Genomic DNA, 18,688 nt, shown 5'->3' on the forward strand with positions numbered 1-18,688 from the left:
ACACAAAACCACCACAGAAACATTACCAGCATATTCCTTTCACACTGCGGGTCCAAAAATTCAGTACTACTTTACCTCTGCAAACAGCCAACTACAGTAGAAAAGGCTTCACTGAAATGTTTGAAGGACACACAAAACTATTCTGCAGGGAGGAAAGTTTCAGAACATACCACAGTTGCTTCTGTTCAACATTAAGGCCACAATGAAGTTTCAGGTCATCATAGAATGGTTTGGGTTGGAAGGGACCTTAAAGATCACGTAGCTCCAATCTCTCTGCCTTGGGCAGGGACACCCCCCACTAGTCCAGTTTGCTCAGAGCTCCATCCCACCCAGCCTTGAACACTTCCAGGGATGAGGCAGCCACAAACTCACTGGGCAACCTGGTCAAACAAAGCTCTTCTGATACAGATCTGACTAGAACAAGATGGGCACTCTCTAACACTGAATTATCCAAATTATTAATTGCAGCTCTGTTTGGAAGGAATTTACCCAACAATAGCATATGATTAGTTTGGCCACCCAATGTACCTTGAGGGGACGGGGGCAGGGAGGGACCGGAAAAAAAGGAGAAACAGACAAAACTCAGGGTTTTCTACGAGTCATGAGATGTTACTTTGTCTCTTATCAAAAGCAGGATCAGTTATACTTCATTCCCAAAAAACCTCACTTAATCTGCTTTTAATACTTTAAAGTAAGATCCTACAAGCTTACCAGACTACCTCGTTGTGAGAAAGCTTCTCCTGTGAGGTGGTTTTGGTTTTTACCTACCTTAACTAGCTTTGCACACCTTCTGACTAACAATGTGTCTTTTCACAGTCTAAAGCACGAATTGCTAGACTAACTCAGCCCATATGAAATGCTGCAAGCCTACAATGTCCCTAAATACAAGGGGGAAAAAATCTCCCAATTGTATTTTACATTAAAAAATTATTAGGCCCTGCATTACCCAACACGTAGGCAGTTAAATGCCTCCCTGACATCTGATCCCATCAGATCTCGGAAGCTAAGCAGGGTCAGCCCCGGATCAGTACTTGGATGGGAGACCTCCTGGGAAATGCCGGGTGCTGTAGGTTCTAGTCCTGAGGACTTCACTGTCACTGTCCAAGCTCGCTCGGCCGTGGCAGATGAACCTCAGGACTTAAACGGTGGGGCCAGTTCTGCGACCGCTGAGCCTCACCCAAAATCCACTGCGCAGGCTGGAAGGGCACACCCACGTGGGGACAGCCCTTCCCAAATCTTTGTTCGCGAAGCCGAGCCACACACACCCAACACGTAAATACAGACACAGGCTTTCCACATTTTCAGTCCAGCAGCTATTGTTTCCATTTCAGCAATCTATTCCCTGGTACCTGTGCTGACCTCAATCTACTACAGAATTTATACTTACGCAGCCCATGAAAAAGAAGCATCTGCAGTAGAGTCTAATTTTTGCACAGCTTGACAAATCTACACACCAACTTAATTAGAAAGACTTCCCTGGGACTAAAATAAACAAACAAAAAAAATTAAAGAAAGCGCAGTTCTGAGTGAAGAAACCACACTGGAAAGTAAGCATTTGAAACCAAGGCTGGCAGGCTTAGGCTGGCTGTTTCCAGATGATAGAAAAGCTTCAGTGGTACAACTTTTTGCTGCCCATTACCAGTCCTCAACATGCCACAAAAACACTTGGGCTGCACCGCGGTTTCTCTGTCAGTTCCCAAAAATGCTGTCACTGTGGAGCTGCATGCTTCTGCACTGCTTCCATGAACAAAAACCACAAATGGTTAACTATAAACTGGTGAACCCAAACTTCCCCTCAGAACGCCCATCACAAAGACAGCAGCAAACCTTGCAATAAGAGTTTGCCATTGTAGATGTTCCCCAAAGCCACCCGGCACTCCTGGGATACCTCCAAGATCATAAAAAAAAAGGGCGACAGGGAAGAACTTATTCTCACAAGCACACATTAAATAATCCTTGGTGTAGCAGAGTGGTTAATTCTTAGACCCTTTCTCTCTCAAAACTGGGACACATCAGGACTTTGAAGTCTTAAATAATCCCCACAGCAGACACCCCCAATCCCAGGGAACTGTGTGCGCTAGCAGCAAAAGAAAGAAATTTCCCTACTCCTACATAATCATAAGTGACTTTGTGTTTAATTTTATTTCCATTAAATAGTTCCCTTCACTGAGCAAAAGAGTACTAGAAAGGAACATGTACTGAAAAAGTGCAGCAAGATAAGCCAATGACTCAGGCTGGCAGTAGTACAGACAGGAGAGTGACAGAAAGACCAATTTCCCTTCTGACACTCCCTTTCCTTAACTCTGTAATAAAAGCAAAATACCTAAATCATAGGAAGGAGGAAACAGCAATGCTATTACAGACTTTGTCATAATTATATCAAATACAGTAGTAAGAAGTTTCACCTCTCTTCTACAAAAAAGGGAATCTATTGCCATCAGGAAAGAAGCTACTGTAAGTCCTTTTCGCTGGCTGAGTTTGTCCTTTAGTTCTAGCTGGTAGAAACAGCTGAATATATTTTTATGTTTTGGTGCCATCAATAAGCAGAACCAAATCACTGCCTTTCCCACTCTACCTTTTTACTAACTTTAATATAGCATTTAACATAATGGTGACAAAAAAAGCATTTACTGTAAGCTGCCCTTGTACTTGTGAGACTACAGTCTAAAAACTGTTTAAGACAAAGCACTTAAAGACCATGCACAGGATCTTAACTTCAAATGGCCAAAGCAACTCAATTACCTCAAACCACATTAATGTCAATGCATTAACAGTCAGTAAGGACACCAATACATGTAGTGTTTATCAGTTCAGATCATCCATTAAGGATTTGCTGATTCCCTGTATTTCTGAATACAAGCTGAACAATGACTTGTCACAAAGCAGACTGAACATATATGATACAGAAAATCATGATTTAGACATCTACTACATGACCTTTTAGACAGCTTGAGAAATCCACTAACCTTGCAAACACTATAGGAATCATGATTCTTCACCAAAACTATGAAAAAGAATGTTAGGCTTATATAAATACATGGCGTTTTCCCATTGCTTTGTTCCAGTTGGGAATACCAAATCCCATATTACTTCGAAAGTGAGCAAGACAAATAAAAATATACCTACAGAATACCTGTCTGTAGCCATTTCTTACTGCAATTTAATTATATCTTAAGTACGGCCATATCTATATTAACAGACTCTCATCAATATGAGCACACATTTATACACATAATGTGCAGTTCACATTCTGTCTGGATAGAAGAAGCTTCCATGAAGTCTACAGTTTTAATTCCAAAGCTCACAAAAGCAAACAGTCATAAGGTTAAAATGAAAGGTCAGAGGAAGCAGGAAAACATATGCACTTCTGTTGCATTGACACCCAAAATATGAGCTCAAAAAAAATCAAAATAAAAGGACTTTTCTTACCTTCACCTACCATAGAAACACCTATTGACATGCCCATAAACTTGCTTTTGGTCCATACGTGAGTGTTCACACACATTTTCTTCTCTTTGCATTCACAATAAAAGCAAGATACCGGTGGATGATGGGACACTTGTTCAGCTACAAACCTCAGCTTGTAGCATGGGGACTGGTCCTGGCTAAAATCCTTGGTTGGGTCCTTAGAAACCGTGGAGGCACCATTAGTTCTGAATGCTTTCACTTTATCTTTAGGCACATCCCACGAGCAATGAAAGGTTTCACCAATTATAGGGTTATAGGGCTTCTTGGCAACTGCTCCCTTTCGGCCTTCGTGAAAAGCTGTGAGATAATACTCCACAAAGCAGATAATTCTTTCCTCCGGAGTGGCTCCAGCTGCAATTGACAAAAACAGGTCTGGATGGGCCATGAAATTTGCATACATCTCCAGCAGGGATCTTTTCTCCAAAATAAATGTTGGAAGCACTACCTGTATGCAAAGCAGACAAAGGCAGATATGATTTCCCCATGATCAAACTACCAGGGGGAAGGGGGGAAGAACAGTTAGGACAGCTGCAATTCTGGCCTTGCCAAGTCTGGGGACAGTGTATTTTCTTCCCATGCCACAGCAATTTAATTTTCTTTGCAGTGTAAATAATGAGCAAAGGAAAAAGCAGTGGCCTTCATACCCACACAGGCTGCTTCCTATTTCATTATGATTCTCAAGAGCAGCTCACACAACAGGGATGGGCTGTTCCGCTCACATGGAAGTCTGTCTTTTCCTCTCCTCTTAGCTAACAAATCAGTCATTGTTTTCCTTGTTTACAGGACATAAAAACATACTTGAATATAAACTAATTTACATCAAACATCAACAAAACAAACTAATCATAACCCTTCTAAATGGGAAGGGCACACCCTCCCAAACTAACAGAAGATGAGTATTTTACATAAAAATTCACATCACCAACCTCTAAGTGGTGGAGAGTCTAAGGAGTACATCTATCCATTCTATCAAACATCTGGGTTCAGTATTTCCCTCCTGGGTGCCTGACTACAAATGTATTAGGTCCCTTACAGCCTCTAACAAATCAAGGAGATACAACCAAAACCAAGCCTCAACTGTACTTCAAGGGGAAAACCATTCCAAGGACCCTTTCCCCCAAGAGGCTATATATGCGAGAAAACACTCCCCATTTGACTCCCTCTGCCCTACACGATATGTCATGTTCCCTCACAACTCCCAAATCAAAACCCCTGCCATTCCTAAGCTCTCCTGTCAACCCCAGCACATCCCCTCAGTTTGAGATGGTACCATGCCACAGTGGTGGGCCCCTGCACGGCTTTGTCTTATTTCAGAGAAGTTGAAACAAAACCTGCACAAACTATTACATTCGTATCCTGGGACTAGAGAAGCTTCAGATGGCCTCAAAAAAGATCAGCACTGAGCACTAAGCAGTCTGCCCTGGAGGGAGCCCTCCCCAAGTGATTTGGATGCAGCCTGGAAAGCCTCCTCTGGCAACGCAAATGTTGCCAGAGTGACTCAACTCACAGTAACACTTTGTTAAAAGTTCCCAGTGAAACATCCTGGGGGGCACTGCAAGATAAACAAGCACTACAGGATGTAAAATAACATATTTATCTTCCTTCTTGTTCCCCCATGCTCCACACCTTACACAGGACTGTCCAAGGGGAGCTCAGTGGCTGCTGCTGCACCACCAAAGGAATTTCTGTCACACACAAATTCATCTTGAATTAAAGTGGCTCAGCAATGCCAGATGCAGACCAACAGCTGTCCTCTATCAAAGCAATTCTTCTGTTTTCCAATTTGATTATTCAGTGCATTTACCTTTTCCCTTTCCCAAAAGCAGGGGTTATTTACAGCAGGCAGGGAGCCACCCTTCATCACAAACACATTTGCCTTCCCTCTGCTGCCCCAGCTTGCTATTCTAAGTGGGAGCAAAGCACTGGGATAATGAAATAGAAGTTGTCAAACTTTTGTTAATCATTCAGTTCCTTTCAAAGAGAATTTGTAAACACTGAAAAGTAATTCCAGTCACAAGGGTTGGAGCACAGACTTTACAGCTGCACAGTAAGTCATGGCACCTCCAGTGCTCTGTTTGGTAACATGCCTGCTCATTCGCCCTCTCCTTCTGTATATTAGAGCTACACACAGACAGTCTTTTACAGGCTAATCATTTTTTACAAGTTTAAATATAAATCAAGCAAATTTCCATCTGTAATACTCCTCTGACTCTACTCTGTAAGGCTGAAGGACTCCACGGACTTCATGTAGTTTCTGCTACCAACCTAATGAGGCCCCAAAAGATAAAGGACCTTAATTTCACACTACATGTGGCAAATTACTGAGTGCTAAAGACAGCCTACAGTCCTCAGGGTGGTGTGACAGCAAGGGGGCAAGGAGATTGGTTTTCAGAAGTGAAATCCAAAACTTTGAAAGGCAAAGTGGAAAGGCAGTAGATTTACTTATTTTTAGTTCTTTAAACAATTCCATCTTACTTGCAGCATTCTCATTCTGACCAAATATTCATTACCCAATATAATCTTTTGAAAAATGCAATTCAGCAACTGAGATCCTCAAGCCAGCATCTCATTTTAATTTAAATTGTACACTAAAAGATCGGGTTATCAGAGGGGAAAGTGACAGGAAAACATAAAAAAACCCCATCACTTCCGCCTAGAAATAACAGTAGTGCCTATCATGAGTTCACTGCAGAGACTTGAAAGGGCAAACTCATTTGAATAAACAGCACTCTGCATCTCGTTATGTCCAAGAGCTTCTCTCTAAAGACAGTGACCTTTATTAGTACCAAGAGAAGAAAACTGCAGACCATACTTAAGATTATGCAAATTTTATGGTACAGTATTAAGACTGCTGTGGTTTCATCCTGTTGACTTGGTCTCAGGCTTCATATCTGCTCCCTCAAGTCCTAGGTGTGTGCTCTGCAGCTACATGTTTAACACAGCTACACCAACACAATCACTAAATGAGATGTTACAAATCACTGGACCCTTGAGTTTCAAGAATCTGTTTAAAATCTGAATAAACTCCACCTCAAATGATCTTGCTTCAAAAGCCCAACTAAGCTGGAAACTACATCCTTAATTGTGGCAGGAAAGAATCCACTGAGTTACTGAATTGTTCCCGCACAAGGAGGCAGATCTACACAATAAAAATACTTGAGTTTTTAAAGTTTAAACAACTCCAGTATTACAAAACATTGCCTTTTACTAAACAACTCACAGTCTCAAAGTTTCAATGTGCAACACCACCACACACTAATACAGTAAAAAAAAAAATCCTACCAGTCTTGTTTTTTTTTTTTTTATTTGGCTCTATCTTGGTCTTGGAAGAAATGAGAAAAATAGAAAATACACATCTGGAAGTACACAGCATTCTTCTTGCCAGCACTGGACTCCCATGCACTTGTGCTAGCACTCTACCTTCCAAGGGAATGAGGTTTTTGACTCTTCTGCAGCCAGACAGAATTCACTGTTCAGAAAAACACACTTAGGACCCATGTTCTTTATCAGGCTTTGGACTGGGCTACAAAAATATTTTTTTTGGTAACTGAAGTCAGAAGTGCCTAATTTTGAACTCTGAGAAAAAGCCAACACAACAACCAACTGGACAAAAGAAACTCTCTAGAATAAATATCAAGATGCTAAGGTCTGAAGCAAAAAATCTCCTGACAGCATTTTAAAATGTTAAAATAACCTCTGTTCCTATTCCTTCTCAGGCTTCAGGTGAAAAGGATGCAGTTTAAGAGGCACTCCTCTGTTTCCACTGAGATTAAAAAGGTGATATTGGTTCAAAACTTGGCTGTAACTTCCTAGATTTGAATTCACCTATACTTAATTAGGTCTGAATGCAATTGAAAAAACTAAGAGCATGGCTTCTTAAGAACAGAGATATTTATCCCCACTACCACTTCCTGTGAGCAAAACACAGGTGTCAGCACTGTTCCCTGCTTTCTTCAGAAATCCCACCAAGGTACCTCATGCTGAGATACCATTCTCTTAGAGGTACAAAAGCCTTTCCACTGTTATCTGTGTCATCGTGGGAATAAAATAAGCTATTTTCATGCCACCCGCATTTTAAAATTACAAGGTAAAAGTGTATTGGCAAGCAAAGTATAAACTTATGACATCGTGATCATAGTACAATGTTAATTTACAACAGGCTGATATTCTGCAGAATTACTGGCAGCCCTTTTACACAAAATGGCAATCTTTTATTTTTACACATATTAACTGTGTAGGGAAGGTGAGAGAATGGAGGGAAGTGATCACCCATCTGTACAAACTGCTAGCATTAACTGCAATCCATTAGATGCCATTTGCCAACAAATCTATCAGGCTGTGAGTGGGTTTTGGCACTATTTTTCATTTTTTAAGAGTCTAAAGAACAAACCACTTAGAAACTTACTTTTTCCCCAGCAATTCCAATTTTAATTCCAATTTAAAGTCCTAGCCTAGTCCAAGGCATCACTTTTGTACTATGTTCTGTTGCTGTGAAGTATTCCCCCAGCCAACTGTCTCTAGCAGCTGTTGAAGTCTATTTGGCCACCACAGAGTCCAGCCTGTTCTAGAAAATCCCCTCAGATTTGATACTTCATTGCAGATGTTTTCCTTCACAGCAGTTTTTACTGTTTAACTCCTCATCAAAAGGCACAGCAGCAGGAGCGAAGCACCTCCACAATGTTAAATGTGACTCTCATCACTGGGAAACTGCTGACAGCACAGACCAGGCCAAGGCTACCATATGCCATCACCCCACAGGAAAAGATGCTGTTTCCTCTGATAGAGAACATGGAGGTAATGACCACGCATCCAGAACTCAAAGCTACCAAGGGCTCAGGGAAGCTGTTTGTTCCTGTGTGTGTGTCATGTAGCAATCCACAGCTCACAAAATGAACCAAAGAAAGAGCCCTAGGGAAGAAGGCAAAGGAAAATGGAAACGTGCAAAGCATCCTCTGATACTAGCAAGTACTGTGCTACAACCACTTCAGCAGAGGCTGATGAGCATTAGAGTGATCTGAAATCTGACTTTCAGAGGAATAATGAAAAATGGGAAGATGTGCAGCCAACAAACCCAGCTTTACCATCACATGTCTGTGGCCCTAAGGGCCTCATGCCAGTAAGCAAAGTTGGTACAAAAAAAAGCAGCCAGCTGTCCTGTTGTTTTTTTTTTAATCCTCAAAATGGGCAGAAAAGTGATGTGCACATGTGGTATGTCTCATTAATACTTATCATATGTGTATTCGTGCATCACACAGACTACAGACAGATTTAACTCTGCCATATGCCTGTTTCCCTTTTCAGAGGGTGGGTATTATACACAGGCATTCCTGCCTGCTAATATTCTGCCACATTACACATGTAATAATATTTGTCACTATCCTTGAAACGGTGCTCCATGAACAACATATGAAATATGTTATCATATATATATTTACCTTCCTACTTTTCTTATAAATTGTCTACACTTCTCCTATTTACATTAACTGCATGTCTTTGGGATTTTCCTCCTCTCCTGTGACAAAAAGATGACAGTGGAAATCAGGAAAGAAAAAACTTGTTTATTACCAAAGACAAAACGTTTTGAAGACACAAGAACTAGAGATAAGAAATCTTAAGTCTAGTTTGAACATTATGGACTCAGACAGTCTGAGCAAATCCACACAGAAAAGAGGGACAGCTAAGAAAAAGCAAGGAATGTAAGAGAAACAAAACCAAAAGTGAACTGTATATAACCCCAGACATACTAAGAAGTGACAGGTATAAATTATTCACATATGAAATGATGAAACTTATGTTCTAACATTAATTTCTATGCAGCTATTCAACAGCTATACTTAGCAACAGAACAAGGGATTGCTCAGTCTTAAAAATTTAAGTATTTTTAAATACTGTCATTTGTTCCAGAGGAAGCAGGAAAGATTATACTGAGGAAAGCTTATTTTGTAAGAAAGTTATAGTAAAAATAGATTTTGATTAATATGGAAGATCAAAAGGAAAGCAAATGAACTCTTCTGAATATCAAAATGCCCATGAGAGAACAACTTCTGCAAAGCTACTTCATGAGCAAGGGAAATCCTCTGGTCATTCCAAATGCTTTATTATTTGGAGAGTGTGTGAGAATGAGCTCTTCTTTCTTGTGGGAAGTGGGTTGTAGGAGATTTTTTTTGAGGGTTTTTAAGTAGAAAAACCCTTGTGGAAGGAAAAGGTACTCCATATCTTTAGAAAAATCCACTTGATTGGAATGCAGACTATTCAGAAAGAACCATTCCCTGCTCTCACAACATCTACCTCATTTCCAAAACTCTAAAGACTTATAGGAAAATTTCTCAGACACTGAAATTGCTCTGGTCATATCAGCTTGGATAAGCTCATGATAAGACTAGTTCCAGGACCAGAAGGATGTACAGAAGGTCCAACTAATGAGCTACTTAGCACAGACAAGAACAGTGGCAGACTGAAGACTACAATTTCTTTACCATCACAGGTTTTTTTGAAGCTGACATGTAATTAAACAGAATCCAATCCACAAAGCAGTAATATCAGCACGTATCTCCTCCATCCATACAACTGCCATTACTGTTCCTTAAACCCTCAGCGCACACTGACTTAACATACATGTGGGATACATACACGCCACAGCGTTGCTTTCAAAGACTTGCCAAAAAATAAGCAGGAGTTTTTGGAGGGTTTTTAGTTATTTTTTACTTCCCTCCCCCTCCATATCTAAAATATCTGATGTGGTTGCTTCATGAGAAAGCCTGCCTAGGAAGAAACAGCATTCCATAGCTCTCTGGAACAACACCTTTATAGAGGCAAAATCCCTTATCTATAGAGGCAAAACATGCTAACAGGAATCAGATGCACACACACACACAGAAGGATGAGAAGAAATAATAATGAACAAATAAAAAAGAGATACAGTGTTCATACCCTGGTAAGGTCCATGCCAAGTTTAAGCTGAGAGATGAGATGAAGAATTACACTACGTTGATCATCCATGACTCCTAAATCCTCCTCTTCATTATCTTCGGTATCTGTCATTTCATCTTCGACAAGGATCAACTCAGAAGCTGAATGCTGAAATGAAAAGAAACGTCACAGTCTGGACAAAAAGATACAGTATGAGGGGGTTTTGCCCACTATATATGTATGAAAATGAAGCTGTCTCAACAGAACTGAAGACAGCCTCTGTTAAAACCAAGAAAACATACAAAGTCAAAATAAATTTAAAAATCCAGTAATAGATTCATAAAGCATTTTGATCCTTTCTTCACAATGAGAGTAAGTATCAGATGCTAATTTCCACATTACCTTCTCATATCTATATTGCAGTGATGCCAGATAAAAATCGTAACATATAAATGAGTCTTCCTTTCATTAAACAGAAGTACAGCTGAAAATTAGTTTTCAAGAATTTATTTCATAAATCTCTCCAGCAAATACTCACATGTCATACATAGATGTTGCATGACCTGATTTCACACTTTCCTTTTTTCTACTTTCTCTATCCAACTTATAAGTTAGATATCTAAGAAAGTCAAAACTATCAACTGAAGGATATAAAAAGACAACTACAATTGAAGAATATGCCTTTGTAAAATCCCCACAGACATTAGATTTTGGGGGGTAGGGCAATGCCATGATTCTTTATGACATTTGCAACACTTTACTCCTTCCCAGCACAATGCCAACACTGCCCAGTTTCCAGAAACACAGGATGAAGAGAGAGGCACTGTGCCATCCCCTTCAAGAGGAACTTTACAGCAGACACGGATAATGACTTGTGATATTTTAATTTTCCTCAGGGTGTACAATGTATTATTAACAATAATCTGAACAGGTGGTAGTTACTTTGTTCAATCCATTGAAAACACTCTGCAAGCCTTCCAGATATGTATTCAAATAAGCTTTTTGTACTTCAAGGAGAAAAAAAAGTTGGATTATATAGCTGTAAAATTACAGCCCAGCATTTCATTATTGCCCAAGGACTCCGTGCTGTACATGAGACAACACTGCAAAAGTTAGCACTCTGTCATGCTGAACAGCGTTTCTGCAGAAACAGCTACTTTGTTACATAAAATGAGACATTTTTCATCTCACTGTGCAAGCCCATGCAACCGAGAAGTTTCACTAAAAGCAGCTGATACCCAGAAGTGGGTTTCAAAGAAATATTTCTGAATGATGACATTAGAGACCCCTCAGGTGAACAGCAGCTTGTGTAAAGAGAGCTCTGAAATTTAGTAACTACAGATGTTTCCAAGATTTGAATAAAGTATTTTCTCTTTCTTTTTTTTTTAATTACATACATGTTTAGGTAGCTATTCCTAAAAGAATAGCTATTTGGTGAAACCCAAGGACATCTGCAAGACACTTCACAGTTGCTTTATTTAGAAAGTAGAATATGTAGATTACATAAAACAGAATCTGGTGAGCTGTAACCTCAACAGCTTGGAGCTTTTCAAAAGGACAAAACCACACTTTCTTCTTCCCACTCCCTCAGAAAATAAAAGGAGAGAATGATAAGCCCTTTTCTCCCAAAACGCACAGCATTATTCTCCAACTGACGCCTCACTGACAAGTTCAATTAACATAAAACCTGACAAGCTCATACAGAATCATCAGTCAGGGAGGCAAAGGCAGCACAGCCTGGCTCAGTCATACAGGCGACCATTCGCTTGGAGGGAGCGTGGAAAAAGCAGTATCAGGACTTACAGTAGATGCTTCCACAGGAGGCTTCCCTTTGATCCAGCTTGACCTCATTGAGAGCACCGAGCTACCAAATAAGCTCTGCTGCTTCTGCTACTGCCATGAACTGAGCTTGCGGCAAACAAGCTCCAGCAGGAATTAACAGCGCTAGAAAAAAAAGCACGGGAACCTCCCCTCCTCACTCCCACCCCCTCTTCTTTTTTTTTCCCCTTTTTTTTTCTTTTGCTATCCAGTGGGCAGGAGAGCGTGCACCGGATGGCAATCTGCTCCTTGCATTTCCAGTCACATGGCACTGAGATCAGTGAGCTTAAGAGCACACAGCTCCAACTGGGAAATGGTGCTGCTGTTCCCAAAGGATATCCTGGTCAGCTGTTCTCCAGAAGGGAGGGGAAGACACACGAGTGTGCACAAGTGTGAGAGAGTAAAAGAACATGTCGGCAGGTAACACACTTTAAAGTGAACATGTAACATCTGTGTAACCTTTAGCTGTTAATAGCATCAGAAAACAAATAAACTACCCATTCACAATTCTGCAGAATAAATCATATACTAAGAATTTTCTTTTTCGCTCAGAGATTGTATATTCACAGAGAGACGGAAAATCCTTCTTTCTTTCCTGCTAAAATAGGTATTAAGTTTTCCATGTCTTTTAAATGTTACTAACAAAATAGCAATTGCTTTTCATTGCTACCCTATGAAAGGTCCATAGTCAGGGCAAGCCACTGTATAAACAGAAGGTGCTCAGGAAAGCAGCACTCGCATTGCTGTAAATGGAAGACTTTCTGCTCATTGGGAAGGGTAAGTACAATGTAGAATTAGGATCAATCGTGTATAATGACCGTACTGTAAGGACTAAAATTTTAATTACCTTAAATATCCCTATTTTAAGGACATGTGGAAGGGCACAAAAAACCCCCACAAGTCTACTATTACACTTATCAACTGTACTAGTGACCTTCAGCGAATGACAGCATTTGCCTGCATATTTTATCACTTTCCAAGAAAAAGAATTTAAAGAAGCAGTTTACAATTTATGCCACAAGAATTGAAGATCAGTCATCTTCAGCAAGCAAGACCTTTTCTCTGCTCCCCTCTCTCCATTATCTTTCCCAGGTAACTTCTGTAGTGCTTTTTAGGACACATAAAATAGACATTTCTTTAACTAACATATTTTCTTAAAAAAAAAGACCATATGTAAGCTTAACACAGGGTGAGTCACAAAATACAAAGCTAGTGTATCTTTGAAGTGTCGTAAAGTCTTTAATTCTTTTTGTTTCCACGAAAATAACATGCAGTTTAGTAGTATCCAACATTAAGCACTCAACAAAATGCAAAAGATGATGTCGAGTGAGATTATCCTCTAATAGCAGGTTTTCTGAATTATCAGACACAGATAAACTTTGTTTTTAGCTCCTCCTGTAAAACATAACTGCAAAACTGACTGAGGAAAGCAGCATGTGCTCCACTTCTGCACGGTCAGAGCATAATGCAAAAGCCATTGAGCTGTGCAGTGCCCAGCCTGGGAATGAACAGCACAGCCTCACTTAAGTGCTGACCCTGAGAAATCCAATACTGAGCCCGTTAGAAACCAGCATCAAACAGGGGCTTACATTTAAAATCATTTTAATCAAAAATCAGTTCACAACATTGGGCTGAAGCACCAGGGTATTTCAGAAAAATTTGAATAGAAAACAAAAGATTATTTCTAGAAATCCCACAAAGGGATGCATTTCAAAGTTTAAACACCAAAGACACAAAAACACACACTGGCAGAGAGCTATTTTAAACAGGTCACCTCATTAGAACTGGGATCAATTAATTTAGAGAGGTCATCTGCTGGGATACAAAACGGATATATTCTAGTCAGCAGTCTCCATCAGAAAACATGCTGATCCTTTTTTAACAGATGAAACCTGAAAGGGAAAGAACTTGTTTCTGAAGGAAATATTTTGCATTTTAAAAAATTACTTCAGGAAAAAGATGCTTGGACAAGGCTGTCAAAGGCTCACGGAGTTAAAAGCTGTGCTTCCATGAAAGGGCAAACATGTCTCTGTTCTTCTAAAGCCTCTTCCACAAGTTAATCTTCAAATTAACTGCTGTGCTGGAAATTAACTTTTAAGTAATTAATACAGATACATGGCTCAGAGTTTGGGTTTCCAACATATTTCACAAACCATATCAGTCAGAAATTATGTCAAAAATGACTGGATTTCATCCCTTTTATTTGTTGGAAGGAGAAAAAGGAACGCATAGAATCACAGTCTCATTTAGGTTAACACAGAACTCTTGTGATCATCTTGTCCCACATCCTGCTCAAGCAGGCACATGTAGAACCAATTGCTTAGGACTGTGTTCAGCTTAGTTTTGATAATCTCCAGGAACTGAGACTCCACAACTTCTCTGGGCAACCCATGCCAGTATTCAACTACCTACACAGCAAAAGCACATTTTCTGATGTTCGGACTGATCTTCATGTGCCTCTTGTCCTGTCACTGGGCACTATAGAGAAAAACATTTTTAAATACATTTATAAGATTCCCCTGAGCCTTCTATTCTCCAAGCTGAACAGTCCCAGCTCTCAGAGTCTCCTCATATGACAGATGCTCCAGAACCTCCATCACCTTTCTGGGCCAGTGCTGGACTCACCCCAGTAAGTCCATGCCTGTCTGGCACTGGGGAGCCCAGAACCACACACACCACCACAGATGTGGCCTCACCTCTGCCAAGTAGAGAGGAAGGACCTTGACCCACTGGCAACACTCTTCCAAAAGCAGCCCATCATGCTGTTGGCCACCTTCGCCACAAGAGTGCACTGATGGCTCCTGGTCAGCTTCTTGTCTCGCAGGATTTCAAGGTCTTCCCTGCAAAACTGCTTTCCAGCCAAATGGCTCTGCTCTTGTACTGGTGCAGAGGGCCTTACCCTCAGATAATCCCAGACACAGGACTTGGCATTTCCCTGTGCTGAACTTGAGGAGATTCCTCTCTGTCCAGACTGTCATGGTCCCTCTCCATGGCAGCTCATCAGCCACTCCTCCCAAGTTTTTTATCACCTACAAACTTTCCCAGAGTGCACTCTGCATCATCATCCAGGTCATTAATGAAGATGTTGAACAGCCAGCCCCAGTAGTGACCCAGTAGTACACCACTAATGACCAGCCTCCAACTGGACCTCGCACCACTGATCACAACCCTCTAGGCCTGGTTGTTCTAACAGTTTTTAATCCATAACACTGCCTGCTGATCTAATCCATACCCTGTCAGTTTGTCTATTAGGATGTTATGGAAGAGAGTCAAAAACATTAGCAAGGTTGAAGCAAACAACATCCACTGATCTCCCCACATGCACCAAGTTAGTCACTTCATTGTAGAGGGCTATCACATTGCTTAATCATGATTTCCCTTCTAAATCCATTATGACTACTTCGGATTGCCTTCTTGTCCTTCATGTGGTTGGAAATGCTTTCCAGGGTCAGTTGCTCATCCACCTTCCCAGGGACTGACGAAAGACTGACAAACTTGCAGCTGGCCCAGATGTTACCACCAATGCCCCTTCTCATCCTTCTTGAAGACAGGAGTGACATCCACTTCCCTCTAGCCTTCATGAACCATTCCCAAACTCCGTAACCATTTATGTACAACAGCTGGTCAGTTTTCTATGACACTGAACAACTCCCTCCCTGCATCCCATCAGGCCTCCTGTAGTTATGTGTGTGCAACTTAAGTGCTGCCTAACCTGCTCCTCCTCCACAAAGAGGAATCAGTCTTCCTCCAGACTTTCCCTCTGGCATCAAAGGTCTAGGATTCCTCATGGCTACTGTTACCAGTAAAGACTGAGGTAAAGAAGGAATTGCAAAGCTCAGCGTTTTCTCCATCACAGTAGTAAGCAGAGACCATGTATATCCTGACAGGGACACATTGAGGATTTGTACAGGATTCATAAGGTAATTCCTCGTATAATTACACAAAAATACTCTAAGAATCTTCATTCAGGAATGAAAAAGTTTTTATATATTATAAAATGGATTGTCATTGGGAGCAAGAGGATTAATCTTAGGAACTTAAAACATCCAGATAAAAATACATTATTTTATAATATTCCAAGGGAAGTATTCTTTAAGTCCTACATTCAAAAAATTGCAAAAGACTGTTAAAAAAAAACAAAAGCACTGTATGAAACATTTCTGCATCAAGAGGAAGACGGAATAAGATAGCAGCAATATTAAACAGAATTAACATTTTCAGACTAAGCAAGGATTGACATATTTTCTGTAGAGTCCTCTAATTATCATTGGCTCTACTAGTGCACATAAAAGTCAAAGGCTTCACTTTGATTTTCAGGTTCCCTTCAATAACGATATAGGTTTGCAAGCATCATTTACACTTGCATTTGTGTAACTTGAGAGCTTGCAAACAGGTTTTCCGTGGGTGTAAGATTAAATATAACTCTGTAAGGTCAGGGAGCTTTAGCACATTTACAGTAATGTGAGAAATTGGCCCCATAAGATTTTCAGCAGTTTCAATACCAAAGTTAGAATTCTTTTTGTAAAGCAGATACAGTAAAAATACCTCAAAGTAGTAACATATAATTAGCTGTTAGCTTCTTGCAGGGCTTGTTACTGCATTGGAACTGACAAAATGCACTGACTTGTGCATCACTTGTCCTCTCTTCTTCCATCAGGTACACACACACACATTTAACTGCACTTACTACCAGCTGTAGGATGCACCTGCTAGAAACCCATGCAAGCTTACTGTACCCATCCTTCATTAGCACTGATTTGACCCTTAAATGTAGTTTGGCCAGTAAGTTGTACTTATTAAACTATTTTATGTAAAAACTTACACATTAACATGCTGTTGCGGTGGGCTGATCCTGGCTGGGTGCCAGGCACCTACCAAAGCTGCTCTATCGCTCTCCTCCTCAACTGGACAGGGGAGAGAAAATATAATGGAAGGTTCATGGGTCGACTTAATAATAGGGAGAGAATCACTCACCCATTACCTCACAGCCAACGCAGAACTCCACTTGAGGAAATTAGTTTATTACCAATCAAACCAGATTAGGGTAATGAGAAACTAAACCCAAATCTTAAAAACACTCCACCTCCCCATCCCTTCTTCCCAGGCTTAATTTTACTACCTCCTACACCTCACCCACAGTGGTGTAGGTGGACAGGGAATTGGGTGCAGTCAGTACTTCACACCTTGTCTTGGTCACTCCTTCCTCCTAAGGGGAGCAAGGACTCAAGATTCTTCCCCTGCTCCAGCACGGGGTCCCTCCCACAGGGGACAGTCATCCACAAACTTCTCCAGTATGAGTCCTTCCCATTGGCTGCACCTCCATGGGTCTCTTTCACAGGGTGCAGTCCTTCAGGAACAGAAGGCTCCACAGGCTTCACTGTGGACCTCCATGGGCTGCAAGAGGACAGCTGGACTCACCACAGTCTTCACCACGGGCTGCAGGGAATCTCTGCTCCAGCACCTGGAGCACCTCCTCGTCCTCCTTCTTCACTGACCTGGGTATCTGCAGGTCCTTCTCTCACAGTCTCACTCCTCCCTCTGCTGCTGTTCTGCAGGGTTGGCTTTTCCCTCCCCTTCCTAAATCTGTTATCCTAGAGGCACTACCACCACTGCTGATGGCTCAGCCTTGGCCAGCACCAGGTCCATCCGGGAGCCAGCTGGCACTGGCTCTGTAGAACACGGAGGAAGCTTCCAGCAGCTTCTCACAGAAACCACCCCTTTAGCCCTCCCACTACCAAAATCGTGCCACTCAAGCTAAATCCTGAAACATAAACTGAAACACATTTACTTCAAACTCACCCACTGTGAAGACTGATATCTGAAATCGTCATTATCCACACACTTCTCTAACTTCCAAATGCATTGTCATTTACAGATTATCGACCTAAAGCTTAACTGTAAAGGAGTAACACCTTTTTAAATCCAACAAGATCTCTTTATATAAGGTTTTCCACTCTTCAAGAAAAGTTCAAATAAAACAAAATAGAAAATACTCTTCTCAACATTTACCACTACACAATCTAAGCAAAGGAAGGCCAAAAATAGGGCTGGAAAAGTGGTGCTGGAGTGAGCTCAGGTCATTGCTTGAGCCCTGTCCTCCATCTTACTGTAGTCTCATTTATGCTTTGTTCCTCGTGGCCCCATGACTGATCATTGCAAAGAATGAGTACATCAAGGATAAAACCTCAAACACAACAATATACCATATGCCATTGTAATGTTGGCATCTGGATACCTAAGTTCCAAAGACTTTCAAAGAGAATTAAGGCTTTATTTTTTTTTTAAAGCCACTTAATGAACTCGGAACCGAAGCAGAATTTAAATGGAGAATTTAAAGAGCAAAACTTATTACCCCTGTACACTTCTATATTTCATCCTGAAAAAGGTTTCTTAAAGGTAACAAAATAGGCAGACTTAGCTCAGCTGCATTTTTTTCATTTACTCTGAATATTCATAGAAGCTGTTTACTGCTTCTGTCAGAAGCTTTTGCTTT

General features: G+C 40.9%; 1 protein-coding gene across 1 annotated transcript in view; it reads right to left on the reverse strand.

Annotated features, from left to right (window-relative positions):
- Window positions 1–18,688, reverse strand: part of OSBPL10 (oxysterol binding protein like 10) — a 110,381-nt gene that overhangs the window by 12,945 nt on the left and 78,748 nt on the right. Inside the window, exons 7-8 of the mRNA XM_071561136.1 lie at window positions 10,399–10,545; window positions 3,430–3,913 (exon numbers count right to left, since the gene is read on the reverse strand). Of these exons, the coding sequence (XP_071417237.1) occupies window positions 3,430–3,913; window positions 10,399–10,545 (631 nt within the window). The remainder of the gene's footprint in view (window positions 1–3,429; window positions 3,914–10,398; window positions 10,546–18,688) is intronic.

The sequence above is a fragment of the Pithys albifrons genome, chromosome 7 (genome assembly GCF_047495875.1).
Source record: "Pithys albifrons albifrons isolate INPA30051 chromosome 7, PitAlb_v1, whole genome shotgun sequence".
Lineage (NCBI taxonomy): Eukaryota > Metazoa > Chordata > Aves > Passeriformes > Thamnophilidae > Pithys > Pithys albifrons.